General features: G+C 32.7%; 1 protein-coding gene across 24 annotated transcripts in view; it reads left to right on the top strand.

Moving 5' to 3' along the window:
* Window positions 1-26944, top strand: part of LOC145239774 (rho GTPase-activating protein 39-like) — a 1121368-nt gene that overhangs the window by 185197 nt on the left and 909227 nt on the right. For 13 of the 24 annotated variants that reach the window (XM_080103220.1, XM_080103221.1, XM_080103223.1 and 10 more), the window contains exon 2: window positions 17268-17374. The exons of the other annotated variants lie outside the window; for them this stretch is intronic. In XM_080103220.1, coding sequence (XP_079959346.1) covers window positions 17358-17374 — 17 coding nt within the window. In that variant the 5' untranslated portion in view covers window positions 17268-17357. The remainder of the gene's footprint in view (window positions 1-17267; window positions 17375-26944) is intronic. 24 annotated transcript variants of the gene reach the window in all.

The following is a 26944-nucleotide window of genomic DNA, read 5'->3' as shown; positions in this document are numbered from 1 at the left end:
CATACGATATGGACCTTCTATCTGAACATGCTGGCACAAGTAAGAATACAATACAAAGTATAAAATATAAATTAAAAAAAAAAAAGAAACATAGTATTAATAAAGGTGAATCTGCACATCTTATTTCATCATTATATCTTAATTTGCTTCCGTTTATGCTCATCCGTTTCACCACTGCATTGTACTAACTTCTATAAATTTTCTTTTTACAAAAAGAAATTGTGAGTTTGGTGGTGTTTTCTTAAAGAAAAAAAAAAAAAACTTGCTGCAGACAGCTGTAAACTGGCAAACTTCTCTAACGAATCGAAATAAAAATTCATTTACTTTAAATATTAAAAATATCAATAAAAATATGATTTAAATGTTTCAAACTCTTTTTTAAATGCATTCTTTACTGATATATTCTTCAATGTTGTTGTTTTAAGAAAGAAAATCTATTAAAAATGAGTTTTCCTTTTATAACAAATTTTAATTAATTTTAGTAACTTAACCAATAATTGCCCATAGTATCGACCGTTGAAATTGAAGAAAAATTTCAATGATATCTTTATTACCTAAAAACTACGAGGGGCGTGCAATAAGTAATGCCCCTGACCCACTTCCAGTTGTCTGATCTAGCTGAAATTTTGCCTGTGCAATGATTTATATCTCTACGGGTTATGTGGCAAATTACAGCTCTGAACTAATTGTGGTTTCTGTTTTACAGGTGTTTGAACTGAGTCAGGTGTGAAATGGAGCCTATTGAATGTCGAGCAGTAATCCGGTTTTTGTATTTGAAAGGACGCACACCACAGGAGACTTTTGATGAAATGAAAGAAACTTATGGTGATAATGCCCCATCATATGACCTTGTAAAACGCTGGCATCAAAAAGTCCAACATGGCCGGAAGTCTATGGAAACAAACAACGTGTGTATATATATATATATATATATATATATATATATATATATATATATATATATATATATATATTAGAGAGAGAACAATATTTTTACATCAGTTTTTAGAAGAAACTGACAGTAAACAAAGCAAATTCAAGATATGTTTAGCCCAAAGAACAATCCTTTATTAGAAAATCCTGACAAAAAAAAAAAAAACTCATCTGCGAAACTATCCAGAGAAGAAATCCGTATCTCAAAAAACTGTTATTATTCATAAATAATATTGACATATTTTGATGTTAATATAGGTGTGATAAAATAATGAAAACTTAGGCATGTACTCACTAAGAGATGGATTCTTAAAACATAGTGAGTTTTGTATTCTGAATGGAGCTGGCCGGAAGAGAAAATATCCTTAGATGTTGACATCATAACCAACCATCCCAGTCAAAGAGAAAGACTGGATTTGATAACTGTAAATAAATTTAAAAAAGGATTGTCATTTCATGGGTGAAGCTTATTCAAACGATCACAATATGATTTTGTTCCTGTCATAGTTTACAAACATCGTTTCTTTCCATCTTTGCTGAAGAAAAAAAGTTTCATTTGTTGTTTTTAAATTTGTTCATTCCAAACAAGGCACATTGCTATTGAGACGTAAGTGGCTACATCTGTGGATTAGAGGACAGATTTATAAAGAGCATCCTAAATAGAAACTTGAATGGCCAGGTGTTTATTTACATTACATTTAAATTTCGGCAACCCTTATTCTCGAGTAGCCTCAGGGCCTTGATATGGGGTGATCCCTTTGTAAAAAATAAATAAAAAAATAAAAATAATAATGTAAGTACATTCATAAAAACGGGAAGCAGGAAAGGAACCTCCAGTGGATGAATGAAATTTTTTTTTTTTTTTTTACATAGTCATAACCACTTATCAAGGCCCAGAGACCACTCGAGGATAAGGGTTAAGAGTGTACAGTAGTCAATTGGACAATATAGTAATCGTTAGCAATGGAAATTCGTTGAAAGTGGAACGGCTCATCAAGAACTTGTTTACGTTGGATTTGAAGACAACCATATTGTAGTCAGCTGGAAAGCAGGAAAACAGAAGACAATTACACAGGCATGCAGTTCTAAGAAAGAAGCTTTGTTCATGGAATCTAAGTTTAGGTTTAGGCATAGATAAAGAGTGGGGGGAATTATTGATAGTGTTTTCAGCTAGACGAGTGTTTCTTGTGAAAGTTTGGTGAGGGGGGACCATAGATGGTAGCTCAGTCGAGCACTTGCCATGAAAATAACCAGACATGGCGATCGATTGTTAAAGAGGTTTCTTATAATTGTTAAAATAAAAGAACTTTGTCTTATAGTAGTATTAAATGTCACCATCCATTTATATCCTCATTATATTATAGACTGGAGATCATTTCGTAAGGACTTAGCCATTACCTTGGATATATGCACATTTGTTTTGTTCACATGTCAAGAATACAACATGGTGTCATAACTTTTGTGGACATAATCTCATCAGGGAAGTTGTTTAGGAACCATAAAGGACCAAGGATTGATTCCTGTGGTACACTTGCATGAACGTTATGTTGTTTGAATGTCTAGCTAATGTCTACGAAGGCTCTATTTATATTAAATATTCATCCAGAAATACCATATGAATTGATCTTCACGAAAATCTTCATGCCAGACCTTGTTAAAGGTTTTAGATATATCCAGTGCTACTGCACTATCTTTGCCTACTTTGTCCAGTGTGCGAATATATACATTAAGATATCCACAATGTTGTCTAAATCAGCAGTGATGATCAGGAAGAAGGTTAGCATTAATAAGGTGGTGGACTATCGTTCGATTGATTATAGATACCGAGATTTTAGCGAAGATAAGGCAATCATTTTGAGAATCGGTTATTTCACCTGAATTCTTGAACACGGATAACATAGGAACATTTTTTTATTACAATAACCGGGATAAGATCAGACCCGCATGCTTTGGAGATGTCAAGGATCTTTGATATCTCAGATTTGAAAAGGGTGACAATCAGCTCACCGAGTGTGGCGTGTCCACAATGAGAAATTTGGGAGGGAGTGATTTATGGAGTCCAAATATTGTTAGGATGATAGAATACGATCAAAAGGAGTTAACTTCAGTTCTATTTTAGGCAGTTACTTCCTCCCTTTTAATTGTTATGCAAGTTCTTACATGAAGACCTGAGAACAGGACGAGACAAACGCTGGCAGGCACCAACAACGGGATGACTTTGAACAGGGTAAAAAAAAAAAAAAAAAAAAAAAAAAAATGGAGATATATTACTTTTGTCAGTAATAGTTGTGACACACAAAGTAAAGTAATATCGGACTAAGACTGATAGATGTAATTTGTAATTTCTATGTGTTGTATCCTTGTAAATAAAATGTTATTATCAGGTCAACTCTGAGTATCCGCATTTCTTCCACTACTCTCTGTCACTCCTGTACATATTTGTTTTTGGGTATAATTTTCTATAAAGTATTAATAGTTATGCCAACACTCCCGTTCATAACATATTATTAGCTTCTCATAAATCTATGGATTGTATAACAATCCTTCACTTTATAATGAAGACCAATATGTATTTATTTTATATGTAAATAAATAAATATATATCACACCGTCACACAAGTTATTACTGGATGAAATCATTGCCACTGTCAATAGAAAACAGAAAACAAATAGCAAGTATGCCCCCCCACACCGTCTTAAATTAATTTGAAAAGAAATCCTTTAATGTCGGTTTAAAAGTGACTGATTCTTGTAGATGTAATGAATATGAATACATCTGGATTCCTCCACACAAGAATATGATTGGCTGGTGCAAGCCATAAATACGGCTGAGTATCGCAGCCTGGGAAAGAGGTTGAAAGATACACTGAAAGCCTAAGCTTAAGTATATTACCAGCTATAACCACGAACATCCGTTCATTAAGGTGATTTAGTGTCTTGCTCAATTATTGGATACAAGTCTATTCAATTGCTTCAAAGAAATATAGCCCTTTCAGAGACATGTCGCCTGCCAAAATTGATAACTTCAATTCTCTATCTTAGAGAAGTTGGCTTAAAAATAACTGTGAAAAAAAAAAAAAAAAAAAAGTGACCAAATTCAGAAACTCTGACTCCTGACTTCCAATCTCTATTAAATTTGATTTGGTACTTGTTATATCCTTCTTTTTATGAAATCAGTACTGTAAAAAGGGTTAATTCAAATCTAATTAAAACATATACTCCCCCTTTCCACGATTTAATTTTTTTTTGTTTTTCTTCCACTTCCATAAAGAAACTTGTTCTGATAAAGTAATAACCATTTCTAGATTTCATTTTATGTATTTACTTCTTACTAGATCTAGCACCAACCCGGCAATGCCTGGGATACGAAAGTTATTTTAGTTATTAGTTTTTGGTTTGCCCCATTTATAAACTTATACAGAAAAACAAATAAAATTTTAGTTGCATTGTGGATAACTTGTATTATATTTTTTCATTAAAAATAGGAGTTATCTCCCTTGCTAATTTTTATTTTAGGTGATTATTTAGAAAAAAAAAATATTACCATTTGTCCAGGATAGATATTTGAAATAAATTATAATGTATAAGGGGTGTTATAAAAGTAAAGCATCCTATTTTTTTAACTTATAAAGTTGAAGAGCTTTGAAAACGGGAGTGGTACTATTTAAAAAAACAAAACAAAAAAACAGTGACCTTTTGTGCTCCAGAATTGATTTTTCTACATAGTCACCTCCGTTTTGAATGCATTTTTTGCCAGGAATTCAATAATGCGTCTCTGTTTCTGATGCACGTCCATGACAGAGGTTGCTTTCTTAGAATTTCACACCGTCAATATCTGCAACAGAAAAATTAAACTTTTATGTTATTAATTCAAAAGTTCAGTCATTATAATAATACAATTTGCAATCCCCTCTTTTCCATTCGGGTGGAACAAAAAAAATAGGAGGCATTACTTTTGGAATGCCCCTCGTATGTTATAATGCCAATAACATAGTGCAATAATAACGAATAAAAATTGGCTAGTCAGAAGCCAAGTCTGATTTGTCAGCTAAAATATTATTTAAGTCCAACTTTTAAAATCTGACCGTCTTTTTTTTTTTTTTTAAATTTTTTTTTTATAGATTTATTGTTTATTGACCTCCATAGTTATCAGAACAATGTTGAATTTTCAATATTTTGTCTGAATATTATTGATTGGTAATAAAAATGTTAAACATTCATTTTGTTTGTAAAATACAATTCCTTGAAAATCTGCATGCCATCATTAACTTGCACATCTAATCATAGATTTATGGGTCAAATATATTTACAAGAAATGTAACATTTTCTTCTTTTTTTTTTTTTTTTAGCATAGTTTGTATAACATTCCAGTTTTGATTAATTTTATATTCATTACATTGCATCTTCTGAACCATTCTCTATTGAAAACTTGAAACTCTGCTTTGATCTGTCTCCCTACTCTTCAAATGATCGATGGTTATGCTTTAGTCACGGTTAATAAAACCTTACTTGACTCTTGGGGTTCGGCTGGGTGCTCATGTCCCATACGCTTTCTTGAGATGACAGTAAATGCAATGACACATCAAAGATCAAAATGGTCCCTAAACTATTTGTTAAAGGCTACCCGCTCGGAATTTGGTTGCAATGCTATGAGCAGACGCCAAGCATTTATCGGAAGGATGAGGGGTAAAATGAAATGGGTATCCCTTTTATAGAAATTCCGTTGATCCAGAGACATTATTACAAATCAATATTTCTTTGATCCATATCAGTTTGGAAACTGGCTTTTTTTCCCCCTTCTTTTGCATCCATTCTCTTCCCCCAATTTTCATGTGGTCTCTTCCCCCAATTTTCATGTGGTCTCTTCCCCCTTTTCGTACCTTTCTCCTCCTTTTCGTACCTTTCTCCTCCTTTCTTCTCTTTTTTGTCCCTTTTTCCCTCTTTCTCCTCCTTTTTGTCCCTTTCTCCCCCTTTCTCCTCCTTTTTGTCCTTTGTCCCTCTTTCTCCTCCTTTTTGTCCTTTGTCCCTCTTTCTCCTCCTTTTTGTCCTTTGTCCCTCTTTTTCCTCCTTTTTGTCCTTTGTCCCTTCTCCCATCCTTATTTGTCCTTTCACCCTTTTTATTTTATCTGCCACCCTCTCCCTATTTTTCTTTCCTTTTGAAGAGCTAATGATATCAAGCTTTCTTGAGAAAGGTGGTTCGTAATAATATTAAGAGATATGGTTGTGTATTATGTATTATCTGAATAGATTTCAGCAGCAACTCAAAGGTCTTTTTTCTTGAGTTAGCGCTTCTATCCTGTATTAATGAAGATTTTTATAGAAGTCTCAAAATACCGATTCCAATGCGTCATACTTTCAACGTGACTGTTCAGCTGTATAGGCTTTTCATTGTGCATATTCTTGGTAACATTTGCTGTGCTAGAATAAAAACAGGAATTTTTCAATTCTTTCGTAATATGGACCCCCCCCTTTTAAGAACAAATTATCTTACAAAGAAAATGTCCCGTTTTGCTAACATAATTTTGGTTAACAAGAAAATTAAGCTGTTTCAGTCAGATTGCAAGATTGGCTAAGTTATCTCCTCTTTAACGTTTCAACTCTCATTACCCAATATCAGCTTTTTTTTTTACCCTGAACAAGGCATATTGCCACTTGGACATAAGGGCTACTATTTGGGACCATGTTTAACGGGATTGTAGGGATTTGAGTAGCAATATTTCTGTTCACATTACATTTAAGCTTCTGTATGTTATTGCAATGAGGAAAGCAGGAAATAAGAAAATTCTGAAGTCTAGCATTTCAAGAGAAGAAACTATTAGAGTAGAAGTCTTTCCCACATCTAGGGACTTCTACAGTGAAGGGAGATGATTTTGCTGCCCATCGGGTTTATCAGGGATATTTATGTTGAGGGAACACAAGTGCTACGAGTTCATCAGAGCACATTCCATTAAAGTAGCTGTAAAATAGACACAGGGATGCAACATTAAGATGATGGGACAGAGGTTGAAGCTTGGCCAACAGTACTGGACCTCTTAGATTTGTGACTCATTTTTGAACCGTCTACGAATGAGAGACTAGTGGTAGGTGCACCAGCCCAAATATGGCAACAATATTGCATGCATAGGCGAATGATAACTTTGTAGAGGTATAGGATACTCTCAGGTGTGAGTATTTTTTCTAGCACGTTAGAGTCCACTTTCTTTGCAACAGATAATAAAAATGGAAATTTTGGGTATATTTAGTATTTAACGCTTCTTCTGTCCGTCTCTTCTCTCTTTCCTTTTCTCTTTTTATCATGTTCTTTTTGCTTTTGTGTTAAATACAGTTTGTTGATGACAAACCACACAACTTAATAAAAATAAGTATTTATTTATTGTATTTGTATCCATATTTATTGAGAAGTAGGACCTGTGCGATGGAAGGAGGCGTATGGAACGAATCTTCATAAGGTTTTCCTGCACTTTAATTTTTTTATTATTATTATTATTATTTTGATGTCATCAGGGCCCTTTATTGTATAATGTGCGTTTCTGATGAATGTAATTTTAATTGCACGCGAGCATTCGTATTAGAAAACGTTACATGATAGTGTATCCATTGATAGGATCTATTGCTATGTGTGTGGTGTGTACATGAGTCATTCTTGTGCGTTAAAATAAAAGATGGCTGCTACCGCTTGTCGGTTATAAAAGCCAGAATTTTTCATGAAAGATATAAATAAATGGAATATTCAATCACTCGTTTGTATGTAACTATGAACCTTCGTTTTAAATTTAAATTTCCCTTAATATGATACGTGTATGCAGACGAGAAGGTTCTGTTTGCTATTCTGCCATTGCATAGACATGCATACGCTGCAATCATCGACTATCATAATATTCGGTTTAACATCCATTTTATATGCTGGCATGTTTTGGACGGCTTTTAGAAATTGTGATTACAAATTAATTATTATGAGGTTAGCTGATCTACCTACTCCAGGCATCGGTGGTATGACCTTAAAAGACATCCATTGGCGAACCCTCATTTTGGGGGCTGTGGCAAATGTGGAGTTGCCCCTTAGTTACTATTGTTCCCAGACCCTGTATGGTAATACCTGTAAGAACATCTGGTGTTACGAGATCAAGCTGTGTGAAGATACTGGATTCTTGACCAAAATTGGACCAAACCTTAGTGTTATTGTTTTTTTTTTCTCCTTTCTCTTTGTTTGCAAAACTCAATCATGTTCTGCAAAATCGAAAACAAAAATATTTATATATATATTTTTATTTTTTATTTTTATTTTTTTACAAAGCAATCAAAACAAATACCACAAATATTTGAAGATGTAAAGAAAAAATTTGAAGCATAAAAACTTTTTCCCAAATTCAGCATTAAACAACCCCGAAATGAATAATATACCGCTAAAAACCCCAACTGACCAACCATTTCAAGAATAAATGGACTTACCCAGAGTCAATAAATAGTTACATTTAAACGTGACAGTTATGGTCCCAGAATCATGACATGTACTTCTGTAACATACTGTTACTAATACACACTTTAAAAAAAATTATACCACCGAGTTTGTCTTGGTTATTATCAACCTGCAAGGTCACAACACTAATCTAAGGTTTTTATTTATCCCTTTTCTCTCTTAGTCGATCTTTACAACTTTCTCCTAGACTTTCATTGGTCATTCCTTATCAACCGAACCTGCTACCTTCAGCTGTTCTACATCTACTAACCCAAGCACTCTCATCCACTCTTTCAAGTGACCATACCATCAAAGTCACCTGTTCTGCACATCTCCACATGCGTCCTCAATTCTCACTGGCCAGGTTTCACATCCGTACATTCAGATTGAAGGTTCAATCCTCGATATGAGTAACACTCTAAATGCAATTACTTAGGACTTCTACCGAGTCATGGCTGATGGAACAAGAGCATGCTATTTCCATGGATTAAATAAAGGCTTCCATTCGAAATTTTGTGAACATTCCCCAAACTCAACAGAAAGATTCTAGAGTTTCACAAGATACACCTGAAGAAACCTAACCAAAAACGTTGTGAAAATAAAGGACAGTAATCTGAAGAATCGAAATATGAATAAATCTGTTTTATATATATTTTTAAATGTAAAGGTTTTGCTCGAATTTTTCTTTTTAAATATGAAGATTTAAAGATTTTATTTCTATTTCTTATTTGAGAATTGAGAGATAGGATGGGGTATAACCACGGCTACCGAGAGAGAAGTTATATTTCGGTGGCCGTGGTATAACCCCTCAGTGTGTTAAATTGGTAGGGAGCCATGCCCCCTCTCCTCAAGTTAAATTCATTTTGATTTCTATTGGCTATCCTCATCCCTGTTTATGCTAAATAATATATGAATGATACAAATTGATTAGTTTATTTTAAATAATATATGAATGATACAAATTGATTAGTTTATGTTAAATAATATATGAAAGATACAAATTGATTAGTTTATGTTAAATAATATATGAAAGATACAAATTGATTAGTTTATGTTAAATAATATATGAAAGATACAAATTGATTAGTTTATGTTAAATAATATATGAAAGATACAAATTGATTAGTTTATGTTAAATAATATATGAAAGATACAAATTGATTAGTTTATGTTAAATAATATATGAAAGATACAAATTGATTAGTTTATGTTAAATAATATATGAAAGATACAAATTGATTAGTTTATGTTAAATAATATATGAACGATACAAATTGATTAATTTATGTTAAATAATATATGAACGATACAAATTGATTAAAATACATTATTTGTTCATTCTGTGTACTTGCAAGATATTTTATTTTTTTTAATTCTCACTTCGTTATTTTGCTTTAATTAAATTTTGCTCAATTTGTTTTCCATTTGTGATTTTTAGTATTCTTTCCGTGTTATTTGTTGAGAAAGTTTACCTGATTGTATGGGCTTACTTTTTTTTTTTTTTTTTTTTTTGCACCCTGCCCACATTTTTATTCTTTAGTAATTTGTGGAATTCATAAGTTATCTTTGGAATTTAAGTAGATTGTTGGGGGGTTTGTTGCCAAATCGACCAGAATCTATTTTACTAAAATTGCACTGGCTTCAGCAGAGAATTTACAAGTTCGGTAAGAATTTGTTTCAGCATTGATTTATTGGCATGCCATTTTTTTTTTTTTTTTTTTTTGCAACATCAACAAAGCCTGATGGTATCGTAAGATGCTAATTTTAGTTAGTGGTAATCAAAGGGGCCCATGGGTTCAATCTGAAATTCCGTACAGGATTCTGAGTTCGAAGAAATGCACCTAAAGGATGAAAGATACATCAGCTTAAACGTTGTGAAAATAACAACCAAGATAAAGAATAATAGTCAAATAATCAACATAATACATAGTGGTGACAAGAGACACTGTCAGAAGTTCAGTTTTATTTTTCTCATTTTGTTTTAGCTGGAGACGGAGCATCCTACCGGATGTCAGATATTCACTTGCTATCTCATATATTCCAAGTAAGAGATCTTTTTACGATTTTAACTACCCCTTCAAGTGGCATTGTTTGTATCTCTTGCACTTAGTTCACCAGGTATATTTGCCAGGTAGTTTGGAGATTCTTTTTCATGAGTTGCTCCTATAATTATTAGAATGACTGAAATCTTCCTCAGATTCCAGCATCGTTTTTTTTTTTTTTTTCTTTGTCACACACAAGATTATAGTACTGCATTATCTTTTTTCTCAGCCTTATTTAATCCAGAATCATTATCATCACTACTATATGAGATAGATAATTCTTAATTTGAATTCATTCTCTTTTTCAGAGAAAAAAAAAATATATATATATATATATATATATATGGCAAGTTTAGCCTTCCTGCATTCGTCATGTAATCAGCATCCTTTATCTGTATTGACTTGCTCGTTTATTTGGTACCTATGGCTCTTATTATTAATAATTTAAAAAATTACCGCCACCCTCAAAGAAAGCCCAACAAAACTCGAAAATTTTAAAGTCTTCTAATGCAGACTACTGTTTCTTTGGAGAGAAAAAAAAAAAATGAGTCTGACTCTGATACCTAGCATTAGTACGACCCCGGCTTCGTCCGAAATGCTCTGACTCCCGGCTCCTTCCAAAAAAAAATAAAAATAAATAAATGAAAAAACCCTCCGAGGCTTCAGCCCCAAACGTCTGACTTTGTTTTAACTTTTAATGGGTTAAAACCTGCATGATAATCGTTAAATTTTTACTTGAACTATGTTCTATACTTTACAATATCAATAATCAAATCTGATAACTGTGGATTCTGTAACGAAATCAAATTTCATCTTTGATATCGGCACATGCTTTTAATTTAATTTTATTTTTATTTAATTCTTTAAACATTTTTCTTAACGTATTTCACATGGAGTTTTGGTTATTGATTTTAAACTTTAGAATCTGATAAACTCGTATGACCCGAAATGCTATCAGCTTTAAAGGTAAATGAAATTTAAATTAGTTTTGTTTACTCATTATGTGTCATTTTCATGCATGTAAATGTTGAACAGTTCTTGCAAGATGAAATTTCAGCAGTTATATACAATTTGTGGAATTCGTAAGGAGTTGAGCTACTGCAGAATATCATTAATTTATATATAATATATAGAATAAATGACAAAAAGTTATATTCCAAAATTCATGATGTTGACCATCTTATAATTTATTCCTTTAATTCAGTTGACTTATACAATTCTTGACAGTATCTGTTTCATAGTGCAAAATCAATCACTTAATTATTATATCAAGGAATAAATTATAAGATGGTCAACATCATGAATTTTGGAATATAACTTTTTGTCATTTATTCTCTATATTGCTCTGTAATTACATTGAACTTCTTAAATAAGGATTGATATATATTGTAAGAAAATATATTTCTACAGAAATATATATACATGTGTGTATGTATATATATATATATATATATATATATATATACAATGTTGCATTCTATTATGATAACACTTATACTAAGTGTGTTATTACCGAAAAAGACGAGTTTTATTAATTTATATGGAAAGCAAATGTTATTGCGAGCAAGAATGGATATTTTTACAATGCTTTTATTCAATTTGTAAGTTTACAAAGAAAATACAGTTTTGTGACAGACCAAAATAAAATGCTAGTTCAGGCTGAATCGTGACAGAATAGACGTAATGCTATTTACATGCAGAAGCATGACAGAGCAAAGGAAATATTATTTCGCATGTGATTATGACACATCAACTCTCATAGCAGTGCAGCGACACATGTAAAAATATAGTGCTTGTATAATTCATTTTTATATATTCCTCTTATAATTTATACATTTTTTATTATATTTTTGATCAACCTACGTATTAACCATTTCCTACACAGTTAATATCTACAGTTTTTTTTTCTCAACCTTCAATTTTTATTCAAATGAAACTATTTTCTCTTTTTTTGCCAGTTCCAATGTTTAATTGCTTTCTATCAGATTTTTTGTGGCTGTTTTTAAAGTTTTATGATCGTCACTTTGAATTTTGCTCCCATTTTTATTTTTTAATCAGAATATTCACTTCCAAATTTGTACAACCAAAATCATTAATTGACATTTCCATATATAATATTTTGATTGCAGAAATTCCCCTGTGGACCAAAGTACCGTAAGTTTGAAACAGATGCTACATAGAAATTTCTTATGTCTAGACTATTAGCCATTATCTTATGTAACTTTAGAACGCCATTTTAGACACATTTAGTCATAATAAAATCCTACATTTCATCCTAAGAGCAACATCATCACAATCGCAACCATCTTTAGAGGAAGTAGTTCCTATTTTTCTCAAAATAACAAGTCATCCTATCACTCCCAGTCATCACCAGAAGGAAATATACACATTATACATATATTGTGCTTTCACCCTTCGTAACTGGATCATAAACTCATAGACATAACACAATCTTTCCCTTATCTCATTCAAAAATAATAAAGTCTCCCCAAACTAATTCCGCTCATTCTGATTGGCTGACCTCTAACTATTCCTATATTCCGGATTAATAGTATTCACATGCTAAACGAATGCTAATGTGCCATTCAAATATGGTGTCGCAATGATACCTACTTTTACCCTCTGTGTAAATTGCAGCATTCATTTTCTTACATTTTACACCATAAGTTTGTATTCCCCTCTCTCTCTCCTTATCTTTCTCTGTATATATTCTTCCCAACTCGCTCTCTTTCTCTTGCTCGCTTTTTATATTTCTTTTTATGCCGAAGAAAAAATATTTCACAGCGATGCCAAAGAAAAAACAACAAACATTTATTTCCTCTCTCTTGCTTGCTCACATTGTACATTTGATTTAGTAATTATATTTTTTCAAACATAGTTACTTTTTTTTATTTTTAATGTACTTTATTTTAATATACATTATTTAAACCTGCGCATTTAACTTTTTTTTGGGGGGAGGGGTAAATTTGAACGTTAGTTTCACCTTCACAATTGTTTTTAGAATGACGACTTAAAAGGTTTTCAACTATGCTGATTAAGAAAATCTGATTCAAATTTTGCGGGGACAAGTACTTATAGAGATATAAAGACCTGTAATATGCATTGTAGTTCACTGGCTGCCAGGTTTGTACATATGCGCAATAAAAAACTACTTCCCTTCTACCAACACTGCTCCCTCCCTTTCTTCTTTCTTTTTTTTTTTTTTTTTTGTAGCATTTGCGACTGGGTATGCTAAAAACGATTATTACCCCCCCCCCCAAAAAAAAAAAGGTGCTTGTCTACTCCAAAAGCCATTGGGGATGTTTGGGATGTCTATTCCAAACGGCGTTCTTAACATGACAATACTCAAAGAAGTGAAGCTAAAAAAGTCATAATTGTTTTGTTTTACACGTTAAAAAAGATATAAAACTGGAATTTACTTGAATATTATTGGTGGAAGAGTTGAAAAGAGGAAGACTTGAATAACAAATGGAAACAGCTAGGACTGCTACCACTGAGTTTGATCTAAACAGTTCATATACAGTAAAAATTCCTAAGGTCTAAAACTTCTGTTTCTACTTTTCATTATTATTCTAATGTACCATTTTTTGTAATTTTATTAATTACTAATTTATGCAATCCCTTAATTGCTTTTTTAAAATTCAAACAGTACCTGCATGTTATTGCCCTCAAACCAGCACTAATCGGCAGTGAAAGCTAGATTATTTCATTTCGGCCACAACCGCTAGTGTCTGCAATTGTTCAGAGACGACAATGCTCACTAACAACAACTGTAGTTTACTTTTTTTTTTTTTTTTTTTTTTTTTTTTTTTTCCGAGGGTGGGAACAGGCTTCCAACGGGTAACACAAGTTAATAGGTCCTGCTAATTTATTAATAATCTTAAAAGTCACAATCCCATTATCGCCTTTCTAGAAATCTATGCAAATATAAAACTTAAAAATCCTATGCCGAAAGGTCCATCATATTTGCTTAAAAATAACAAAATAAAACAAATGGAAGAATTTAACGATTTTAGAGGAAAATTAAAAAAATAGTTTACAATTTCTGTATTAAAACATCATGAAACCACTTTGCTCGTGTCTGTTTTTCGTGTGACTGCATGCCTTTCAATTATACACTGATATTTTTATACAAATTTCTATTATACAAATATTTGTTAGAATAAAAAAAATGGAATGCCAAATTAACATTCTTTTATAAAAAGACTAGCAGGAGTACCCGGCCTTGCCCAGGTGTGGAGAGGTATGGTGGGGGTTAAAATAACAGTAGAAAGTCTGGGTGGAGAGAGGTGTAAAAAAAATAGTAGTAGTAGCGATTGGGGGAGGGATCAAAACACAGTAGGCAGACCAGGTGGAGAGAGGGGTAAAAATTAAAAAATGGTAGTAGTGGGGATGGGGGGGGGTACCCGGTGTTGCAGGTGGTGTAGTAAGGAATCCCGAGTGGAGAGAGATGTTGAAAAAAATAGGTAGTGGCAGGGGGAGGGAATCAAAACTATAGTACGCAGCCAGGGTGGAGAGACGTGTTAAAAAAAAAATAAAAATGGTAGTAGGTAGGCTCAAAACTGTGACACGACGGCGGAAAAGAAAGGGAAAGAAAATCTTACATCTTACCGATACTCCATGACGCAACCGGAAGTTTGGAACGTTGAAATTAAGTGAAATCAATCCAACCGATACAATGACATGCAAAAATGGCGCCGCAAAAAAAAAAAAAACGACCCCCTCCTTGTAGAAAACTGCCCAGTTGAAGGTTAAGGAATTAATGTTTTTGGTTAATTTGTCGTCGAAGGATCGAGCTTCGAAATGATACCGGTCTTGTGAAAATCCGTCGCCTCTATTGCAAGTTTTTGACACACACATACACATTTTGCCCTTTTTATATATATATATATATATATATATATATAGATTAAAATTATAAACTTAAATCCACCATAATGAATTTTTGACTTTTGAATTCTTAGTAAATTCAAATGTAATGGAATATTTGGAAGCTTTAGATCACTAATTATATATAGATAAGACATTTTCATTTCCATCTGATTTGGTGTGGTCATGCGTGACCTTAAAAACATCCAGAAGTAAGGCCGCATTTGGGAGCAGTGGAGAATGTCGAGTTGCTCCTTAGTTACCATTGCTCTCATATTCACTTTGACCCAGAGTAGTAATATTTATTACGACATCTGGTGCTACCAAATAAACCTAATGTAAAATACTAACTTCCTGATCAAAAATGCAGCAAACATTGATGTCATTTATTTTTTTTTTTTTGCTTTTCGTTTGCAAAACTCAATCAGGATTTGCAAAGTCAAAGGCAAAAACATTTTTTTTTTTTCCGACAAAACCAAATATGAATAAATATTTGAAGATATAAAGAACTTGAAACTTATAACATTTTTAATGACTGCATTTAAATAACTTGAAAAAAGTTGATATACAGTAAAGCAAAACAGCTAATTTGATTTGGTAGATGGCATCATTTTGTAATGTCAAGCCTTATACCTGGTTATCCCCTCATCCGTTTAATATCAAGATAACAAGGAGGTAACCAAACAAGATCCACAAAGTTTCAGAAGATTGTTACCATCCATCTTTTGTGGCGTTCAGAAATGACCACATATCATACTAAGCTTCACCTTGTGTCAAACCCAGGATTCGTAGAGAGAGAGAGAGAAGTGGGTAAATGAATAAAAATTGGCAGATATATGCAGGATTTAAATATCTGGTTCTTGTCCAGAATTCTATGTATATTTAAAAAAAATCTGTATGATGTGCGTATCCGTGACGAAAGTAAAATATCATATTCCAAAAATTACGTAAATTGATCAAGTAGTTTTATTTTTAGATAAGAAAGGCAAATTTTATGAGTAATCAAGGCGTGACTGTCTGGCACCGCCATTTTGGAAAAAAAAATGTCAAGAAACAAAGGGAGATAACTGGACAATAATTTATACTTATTAGAATTATGTTGTACTATTTGAACACATCTATTTAGGTGGGAGTTGGAAACTCTACATGATTATTGTATGAATAAGATGATATATATGTAAGCACCAGATAAAAATTATAATTACTATTTAGTATTATATGGATTAATCAGTTATTATACTGTTCTTATTTTGGGTGTTCCTTTCACAATGTTTCGGCTGATTTAACTTCCTACCTTCAGGTGTTGGTCCTGAATATGACCTTAAGCTATATCCAGTGGTGAGGCCCCAGCTTGTGGGCTTTGGGGAGTGTGGAGCCACCCTTTAATTACCATTGCTCCCAGGTCCACTCTGACCCAGAGTGGTAGTACCTGTTAGGGTTCCAACTATGGGTTAAATAGAAACCGACTTGAAGACAACAAATATATTCTATTAAAAAATTTTTTTCTTCAAGATCTTTGGATTCGGCATTAAATAACCCGAAAAGGGTTGATATGCCGTAAAACAACCAACCAACCAACCTTCAGGTGTGTCTTGTCAGCCACGCGAGTACTTCTGGCACAATGGATATAAGTGCTATGTATCATTAATTCTAAATTACAATCTTCTGGGGATTGAAGATTCAATCCTCGATATGGGCAATGCTAAAAATACAATTGCAAATTGTAACTATTGCTTACTTATGATAATCAACCCTTCAATTATTTTCTTTTGTTCATCTCTTTCACTATTCTATTTTATTTTTCTGCATTACAAACACCTTTATTTAATATCTATATGCTTATGAACAATACTTCTGTTCAAGAAAACTGCTCGTACCGTTTAAAAAAAAAAAAAAAAAAAAAGTTTTATTTATCACTATTTGAAGCTATTGCTTTCTCATGTTTATTTCTTATATTATTTTTCTAGGTAAGTCGAAACACAACGTGCTGTAATGATGGTCATTTGGAAGTGAACAGTTACTGAAACAGCTTATGTCTGTCTATAGATATATCTATCATGGATACTTTCCAAAGGTAAGTTCATAAATAATGCTTGCAATCTTCTTTTATGAAATGCATATCCTATCAGATCTATCCCATGGTCCAGATAAGGTGTCTCCAAACTATGGTACGCAGGCCAAATACGGCCCACCAAAGTCTTTAGTTCGCCCTGCAGAAAGAACTCTTATGGAAAACATTAAAATATTCATGAAAAATTGAAAAAATGGAAATGTATGAAAATTGTTGCAGTCTTTTTTTTTTTTTTTTTTTTTTTTTTTTTTCAATAAAATGATTAGAATGAAAGAATGAAGTTTTGGAAAACCAGTTTCACTAAAAAGTAAAACTAATGATCAAAACGGTATAAAACATGACCAGGTCATTTTTTTTTTTTTTTTTTTTAATTATTTTGGCCTGCGTAGCTTTAAAAAGTCAGTAATATGGTTCCCTGTTCAAAAACTTTGGAGACCACTGGTCTAGATGACCATTTGAGCACCAAAGATGATCTTTCCACCTGTTTTCTCCAGCGTCAAGATTTTCTGCCTTCCTAAGCTCGGTGCCATGCGAGCCCCGTCTATACTCACATGTTGTCATCCCACCTTTCTTTGTTTATCCCCCCCCCTTTCTTCCTTCCATTGTATAAAACGTATACATTCGATAAAATAAGCTCATGTACAAAAATGTCTTTTCTTCATATTTTTATTTTTATTTTTTTTGTAATATGCAAGTTGAGGAGTATCATCCACACTAGTGGGCTGTATGCATAAAATATGTGTGGATTTATTTGAAAAAAAAAAAAAAAGTTTATGGAGTATGCGCTTCCTTGCTCAAAATCTTTTACTATTAAAAAAAAACAAAAACAATCATAATCTTAAAGGTTTTTTTCCTTCCTGTTTTATCCAATTTGGAGGATTTCTTGAAATTTTGTTGTATACTCATCTAATCCTCAATTATCCTACAACAATTATGATTTGACTCTGACACATGTTTATTTAAAACCATACTTTGACTAATGCCTTCATCACTTAGTTCACTGTTGATGGCTGCGTCCAGACTTTTATTCTCTTTAGTATTCTTCTCCATCAGACTAGGGCACCCTTGATGCGTGTGTATGTCGGTCCGAACCTATTGCAGAATCTAGAACTGAAATCAAAGGCAAGCACTCTTTATTTATAATAAGGAAAGCAACCAATTCAGACAAACATCAATATCAACGAACATTAGGTCTCACCTATTAATTAACTTAATTAATTACTTCATAAGTCGAAAAAAAAAAAAAAAGGAAATGAGAGAATGTTTAATAAATACATTGGGTTTTTTTTTTTGTTGTTTTTTTTAGATTAAACTTTTGCTAGTCCGTATTACATATCTTGTCTCTTGAATGCGTTCACCAAGACTGAGGAAGAAGCTTTCCCACAATTCTTCCTGTTGCTCATATATGATGTCATATCAACCTGTCTGTATCAAGGACTTTTGTTCTCAAGAAACTGAATACCTAGCCATGGTCAACCTTCTGTTGACCTGCCTGAAATACCTCCCTTCTCCAAACCAAACTACTAGTATATGCACCAACTAACATCTGTACTATTTAACTCGCCTGCTTGAAATATATCTAACAATTTATGGCAACAATTTTAGAATCTAGGCGATCAAAATGCCATTTTCTAGGCAATAATGATATTCACTTGAATTGAATCGATAGGGTTAAGCAGAGTAATTACCAATAACAAATATATATGGCTGGACCAAGTATTTCCATTTTTGAGACATACATTTTTAGATGGGACAAAAAAAAATGTGGAAGAAATTTGCATAATATTTTTATCATATTCGTTTTATTATTAGTGCTAGTAAGATTTTGAGATAAGTTTTACTTGAAAAAAAAAAACCAAAAAAAAAACCTGATCTTTCTCTCTCCTCAATCTGTAAATAAGTCATCTGTGTGCTTGTAAATAATCCCAAAATTTACTCAACTAATGTAAATAAGGAAATATTTTATTTGTGTCTATTAAAAATAAAAGAAATTCTGTCCTTCATTTATTTTTGTTTTTATTTTTTATCAGTAACTAGCAGGCTGCCATGCATTGCCCGATCATAAAATATGCATAAATATTTTAATTCATACAGAAACAGATATTTGCATGCGAGTATTAGGTTTTTTTCTCAACAGTTCACTTCTTGTAAGTAAATAAAAAATACTCGAGCCAAGATCGAAACTAAAACCTAAAGACAGTGAGTTAAGTACGATAACCATTATGCCAGCTTGACATGACATTTAAAAAGTGTTTTCAAACCTACTTAAGGAATCTGTCATGAAAACGATTCACACCTGCACATTCATGAAAAAGTTAGCAAACACATAAAAATCTGATGATGCCCATGTACCAATTTTTCAGTTTTGACCCCTTAGCAGACATGTTTTTCCAGATAGAAACCGATTAGTTTTTCACATGTCTGAATACCCTATATACCGAATTTCAAGTTGAGTATATAGGTTGAGAAGTGTCCTCACACACACACACACACACACACACATTCTCACTTTTCTAGATCTATAGATTAAGATTAAGATCTCTTTGTTCATAAAAATTAAATTTATATGATTATTCTTTCCTTTATAATTAAGTTATTGTTAAGATTAAGCTTCTTTCTTTACTCATAAAAATTAAATTTGCATATGTGATTACTGAAATGAGCCGGATATATGTGTATTCACTTACTATTTAAATTAATTTTGTAAGTAGAAACATTTGCAAAGCGATGTTGAGCTGGCAGAGCTAAAAAATAGGGAGTGAGAGTTTATATAAAAATATATATTTTAAGTTATATATTCCTTATAGTTCAAATTGTTACAAACTAGCGGGGGGTACCCGGCGTTGCCTGGGTGTTTGGAGGTGTGTGTGGTTACCCGGATGTTTGTGTCGGGGGGGGGGGGTAAAATTAAAAAAAAAGTTTGGTAGATAAGTATGAAGGATCGAACCCGAATCCTTGAGGCAAAGTTGGAAATTAAAGTGTGAAAAAAAATGTGCGACGTTAACCACTGGGTCACCACGAAATACTAACGGAAACACATTTGAATTTATTTAACTATTTGGAATTGGCAGGTGCCCGTTTTAATGACTTAATGAGGTCAACTTTGACTGCGGGGTAGTATTTTATTTACTACGGGAACGCTTTTTTTATTTTTTTGTTTCCCCAAGATGTTGGGGGGGGGGGAACCAGCTCCCCATAATAAGGGATTGTCCAAATTGAATAGCAATTGTCTGATATAAGGAGAAACTCCACATTTATCAAAGCTGATTGCTTTTGGACATTTCTGGCGATCGCGACCGACCAGAAAAATACCGTCAGGATTAGTTCCACTTTTCTTATACGAAAAAGCCTAATCAACATGTGGCGAGTGAAAAATGTTGAATATTTATCTTTTCAAAGTCTAGCAAATTAAATAGGCGACCCTCGTTAACTCGTAGATATTATCATTTAGACATGATATAAAAAGTTTTAAGTGAGTCGACCGATCGCTTCTTGGAAAGAAGCCTTTCTCTGACCTATACAAAAAGCGAACGAACATACGTACATACATACACACATTTTCGCTTTTATATTTATAGATAACAAGTTGCAATATTTTTGATATAGTTAGTAGGGTATGATCCCAATAAAATTGTATTTATGGATAGAGGTGATAGGAACTGGGTAATCAAAATGAACCATGCTCTGCTAACAACCAATCTGAAACCAGAATCAATCAATAAAACATACTAGGTTTTTTAGAATTCTCTCACATAATTTTTTGTCACACAAGAAGACTTTTGCTCTTTGTCTGCAAATTTTTACAGTGCAAGATTGTACGGATTGGCTATCCAACGAGAAATCCTATTGTCCGTCTTCGTCTTGACTTTGACAATTCAAAGCTTCTCTGGATTGATGACCGCCATTTTGTTTGGAACAAGACTTTTCTTTTCTTAAAATGAAACAAAAATGGCTTTCAACTTGAAAACAAGCTCAATGAAGATGTTTCCAGCTTCAGAGCATATATATATATATATATATATATATATATATATATATATATATATATATATATATATACTGGTTATAGTTTAATGGCCAAAGGAAGTTATTGGCCTAAGTCATAATTTTTGTTTGTTTTATATTAAAAACCTATTTAATAAAATTAAAAAAAAAAACAACTAAAAAAAATTCAAACTATCAAAAATTAAAATATATAGAAAATAAACAAAAAATTATGATTATAGACTGAATTTTGTTTCCTTGGATTAATGTAACTTACCACTGTACATATATATACATATATATATATATATATATATATATATCATCCAAAGACACTGTTTTGCTGTATCACACCTCTTCAATGCAGCTAGACTAGCAGCAAACTCAACCACCTAGGCGACAGTCGGCAGTTCTAACAGTTATGCTATTTGGTTGCTACTAAGATGGGTATGTGAAATTACAATTGTCAAACATTGTCCAAACACCTAAGCTCCATTTGTTTACACAAAAAGTGTTGAATGATATATTAGTGGGAGTTATTTCACTCCCCAATATGCTCAATCCAAGATAAGTAGCATTTATGACACTGTTTCGCTGTATCACAGCTCTTCAGTGTGGCTAGACTAGTAACCACAAGCCAGGATTAAAACTCTACCACCTAGGTGACAGTCAGTGCTGCTATATATACTATGTATATCATTTTGATGAGTGTGTCAGCTATTTAAAGCTTAATACTGTGTTAAATTTCTTTTTTGAAAAATGTCTTGCAGAAATTCAAATATATCTATAAATTTGTAAAAACTAATTTTTAAAGATCAAATAAATTTAGTGATAATCCAGTTAATCTGTTTGCCAATAACAAAAAACACACAAAGCTAGTTATTAAAGGATTAAATAAGCCACAATTTATTTGATTCTAATGATATTTTAAATCTCTGTAAAGCAGTTTCTAACAATATTTTTTACGGTTTGTAAAATTGAATAAAATTTTTGTCTCTAAACATTAATTTTTTTTATATATAAATGGTGTTCTAAAAGTTTGAACTTTTTATGTAAAAAAAAAATGGGTTAATAATTTTACAACCCACAAATCCTGTGAAATAATAAAATGCACACATATGCACATGTTTATACATTTTTGTGTTTGTGTGCGTGTATATATATATATATATATATATATACACACTAGACTACCCGTGACCCATTGGGTCAGTATGTTATATTAGCTATGGAATTAATGTATGAGCGTGACACTTGTGACGTAAAGAAAATAGTTTTTTTGTGACATAACAGAAACATTTCTATGAGAGTATATTAAAATGAAAAAAGAATATAGATTTCTATGAGTCGTTCTGTTTATAATTGTTTATTTTTGAAAAAAAAAAAAAACTTACATCCATTGAATTATATGTGGTTTGCCATACTTATAGGTAAATGTGCACTGAACAGATACCATAATACTTAAAGTTAAATTCACATTTTGATATCTTTTTTAAATGAAATTGTTAGTTGAAAGTACAGAATAGTTAAAAAAAAAAATAAAAAAAAAATAAAATACTCTCCCCATGTTAAGAATGGCTTTTTAAATAAAAAATGAAAATAAAATGTAACTTTTTTTCATTTATTTTAAACAAGCATTCATGACCCATTGGATCAAATATTTAATTTATATGTTAATAATAAGGTCAATAAAACTAATTAAGAAAATGCGGAAATGAACGATGTAAAAAAAACAGTATTAACAATTGTTTATTTGAATAATTTAAACGTGGAAAACAAAATAATTGGGACGCTGAAAACATGTTATTGTCACGTTGATTATTTGTAACGCAATTGAAAAAAACATTTTTTGGGGTTATTTATTTATGTTGGTAGTGTAGAAGAAAATGTATGAATGTTTTTAAGAAAGGTGTATTAAAAAATGGAGAATAAATTTAAAAGAAAAAAAAAAAGGAAGGCGGTGGGTAAATCGCTGTTGTAAATTGTTCTTATGGTTGTCAACGGGTCAAAGTTGATTTATTTGTAAGAAAATTGCGACAATATAGTTCTAATACAGAATAATTGCAAAACATCCCTACCATTCCCATGTTAAATAATTTCTAAATAATAACGTTAATATTTCAGTGCGCAGGTCAAATTCTGCAAAAGTAGCGATTTGTGTTTATTTGTTTACACTGTTATGGGTTTGTTTATGTACGCATGCACAATCGGAAGTCGTAAACCGAATATGGGGTTACAACACCTGTTACAAAGTCATTTGAGTTTTATAATTATGTAGACTATAGGCATGCTGGACAGAAATACTCAGGTTGATTTTTGAGGAAACCTTCAGATAATCATTAAGACAGATACACATTAGAAACACACATATATCTATATATAATTAACCAGAACCAAACAATTGTTTCCACAACCAGACAACGTTGCAGCTCACAAGAGCCATGACCGTCAACAAACTGGAAGTCCAAGACTAGTTTTGCCCTCATTTGGGCTCATCAGTTAGACATCAGTTAGACATATCCAAACTCTAACTAATTCGTTTGTTGACTGTCATGGCTCTTGTGAGCTGTGACGTTGTTTGGCTGTGGAAATAATTATATATTCTCACATTCTGAAGGTTATATATATATATATATATATATATATATATATATAACCTTCAGAATGTGAGAATATATAATGATTGCAACGTCTTATCAGACGAGTGCCACTCCCTCAGACATTTAAAATCCAGGAGCCGAAATGTCTGAGGGAGTATCTATACAAATATGATGTTACAGAGTCTTAGCTTTGTACGACAGCTAAGTCTCTCTCTCAGTTCAAAATGTTGAGATCGAGCAACAAGCAAGAGCAAGATAGCCAGCAACAAATTAAACTGCAGACCAGCTTAATGCGGGTACTGGTCTTCCGCTTTATGGTTTTTTAAATCAGAGATTTGCTTCTCCTAGATAGGTTGCCTTCACCACGGCTTACGGGAGCTCTCTCTACCCCAATACACATATACACACACACACACACACAAATATACACGGTGCTAGTTGGCCGTTGACCCAGAAAAAGAGTTCATTGGCCCTTTGGAAGGTCTTGTTTTTAATCCTTCAGGGAGACTAGCCGCCCTCCTCACCAAACAAGTCTGGTGGGGGAACCAGTTTAGTCGCCGGTGACCCGACCATGAGGCAAGTAGTACTGGGTTACATGGTACCAGTAGCATATGACATGACCTGACATACAATATATATATACACACACACACACACACACACACACAGACACACACACACACACACACACACACACTTTTATATGTGTGTGAGTGTATGCCCATGTGCATAAGCTTTGTTAAATCGAGCACTTTGAGAGAGATGATATTGAATATTCAAATTAGCCATTTTACAACTAAATGCTGGATGTATTTCCCTCATATTTGAAAGGCATGATCATTATAACTACCTACTGGTCAGAAGTCATTGTTCATAATGCTTGGATCCATAGTTTGAATTGTTTGATTATGTTGTGTCCATACTGACAAGTTTAAGCTTACAAGAAACTCATCTATATAGATAACGTAATTAATTATTCCCATGAAAAAAAAACTGAAGATATTTATATTACAAAAATATTTTCCTTAGCAAACTTCCTATATTTAAAAAAAAACTATTTTTTATTTATTTGCTTTATTTATAACAAATTATTTTAGAGAAGTTGGATATGAATAAAAACTTTAATCTAAATTTGATAATTTCTCTTCTCAAACCTTGTTATCAAGCGGCCTTGCAAATTTTTAATTAGCTAGTAATTACAACTTTAAGAGGTATTACATTAATACACTTATTTAATCATTTTGGGGGCATTTCTTCTAAATTATAGTTTCTTGCTTTGGGTTATTGCACTGCTTAAAGACTCATCCTTTTTTTCCAAAGAGATTTATTGCAGGATGTTTCGCATTGTTTGGCAGAATTTTAAGATGATGTTTTTTTTTTGTTTTTTTTTTTCATAATGTTTGTGTAACAGAGGTGAGGAGTTAACTAAAATAAAAAATAGATCCAACTATTTCTGGAGTTGTAAAATAAAAGCAAGAACAAAAAAATAACGTCAACCGAAACGTGAAAATAACACTCTAGTTGAGAACAGTAATCCAAATAATCAATCCACATCTCAAAAAATTAGAAAAAAACAAACAAAAAAAAAAACAAGGTTTACTCTGATTCTTGCAAAAACTGTTGATTACTCCACCTCTGAGAAGAGTCGTCTGCTGAAGAAACTCTGACGCCAGAATCTGTTTTAAAACACCTGACTCCTGCAAAAATTGCTCACCCAGATTGCCTACCTCTGCTGTGCGCGTGTACACGCTCTTTGATCTAACAGAAACGCTCCACTCCTGTTACTATGCTTAAGTCTAGTGAGGTTATTCTTTGAGTGTTAAGCTTTGCCTGGTTTTTCTTCAGCTGTACAAAGAATTCTTTGAACCAAGAAAATTATATTCCAGTAATTGGTGTCGTGTTCTGAATTAAAATCCCTGCAATGACACATCCAAGTAAATCGGTGACAACCTACCTTTCGGACCACATGCTGACTTTGATATATCGGACAATTTTCTTGCGCAATCTCATAAAATTTTTTTGCGTTTTATTCTGGCTCTTGGGTTCTCAGCCAAGTTAATTTCAGTTTATTATTCTGTAATCTGACAAAGTTTTGTTTTAAAGATATTTAACACTTGGAAATAAAACTAGAATGATTACCTTGCCTAGAAAATATTTTGCTACCTTGAATCATATATCAGATGGATTGCTATGTGGGTCTGACTTTGAAACTCCAACTAGATAATTTTATATGTTAGTCTATCAAGCATGTGTAAGCAGTGTGGTGTATATGTCAAACCTGGTCAGTGAGGGTTGAGGATATGCGTTGCATAAAGAGTAATGATATGAGAATGATACAACAAATGTGTAACATGAGTTTTAAAGGCAGACTTAATTCTAACTAGCCTGGGTGCCTGGCATTGCCCGGAAGTGTAAAAAAAAGTGGTTGTACACAGCCAGGCTCGAACCCGTGACTCGAAGGTGAAAAAGAAAGTGAAAGAAAATCTGATGCCTTACCCATACTTCCTGAGCCGACCTGAAGTGTAAAGCGTTCAGATTTAACGTAGTCAATCAAAAAGATGACTTGTAGAAATGGCGTTGCAAATCTGAGATATTACAATCTGGGAAGTATGTGAAAACTTCTCCCGGAATCTAATCATGCAAGAAGCCTCACCAAAAAGCCTTTCATGGACATACACAAACGCTCTCACCCATTTTGCCCTTTGTATAATAGACTAGTCTGGATGCCCGGCGTTGCCCGGGTGTTTGGAAGTGTGTGTTGAGCAAAAAAAAAAGTGGTAGCAGGCAGGCAGGTTTCGTGAAGGAGGAAAAGAATGTGAAAAAAAAGTAACAGCTTTGCCGTTGCGGCCATCGCCAAACCAGAAGTGGCGAAGGTTTAAATTAAGCTAGTCAATCGAAAAGAGGGAATGACTTTTGAAAATATCGGCGAAAAAAGTTCGACATCCATTTCAATCAGTGTGCTCTTCACACCTCAGGTGTATTGTTGGTC

Source organism: Euprymna scolopes, chromosome 19 (genome assembly GCF_053919585.1).
Source record: "Euprymna scolopes isolate OS-2025 chromosome 19, ASM5391958v1, whole genome shotgun sequence".
In the NCBI taxonomy this organism is placed as follows: domain Eukaryota; kingdom Metazoa; phylum Mollusca; class Cephalopoda; order Sepiida; family Sepiolidae; genus Euprymna; species Euprymna scolopes.
The sequence above is the reverse complement of the archived record's forward strand: the minus strand, read 5'-3'. Positions and strand labels throughout refer to the sequence as shown.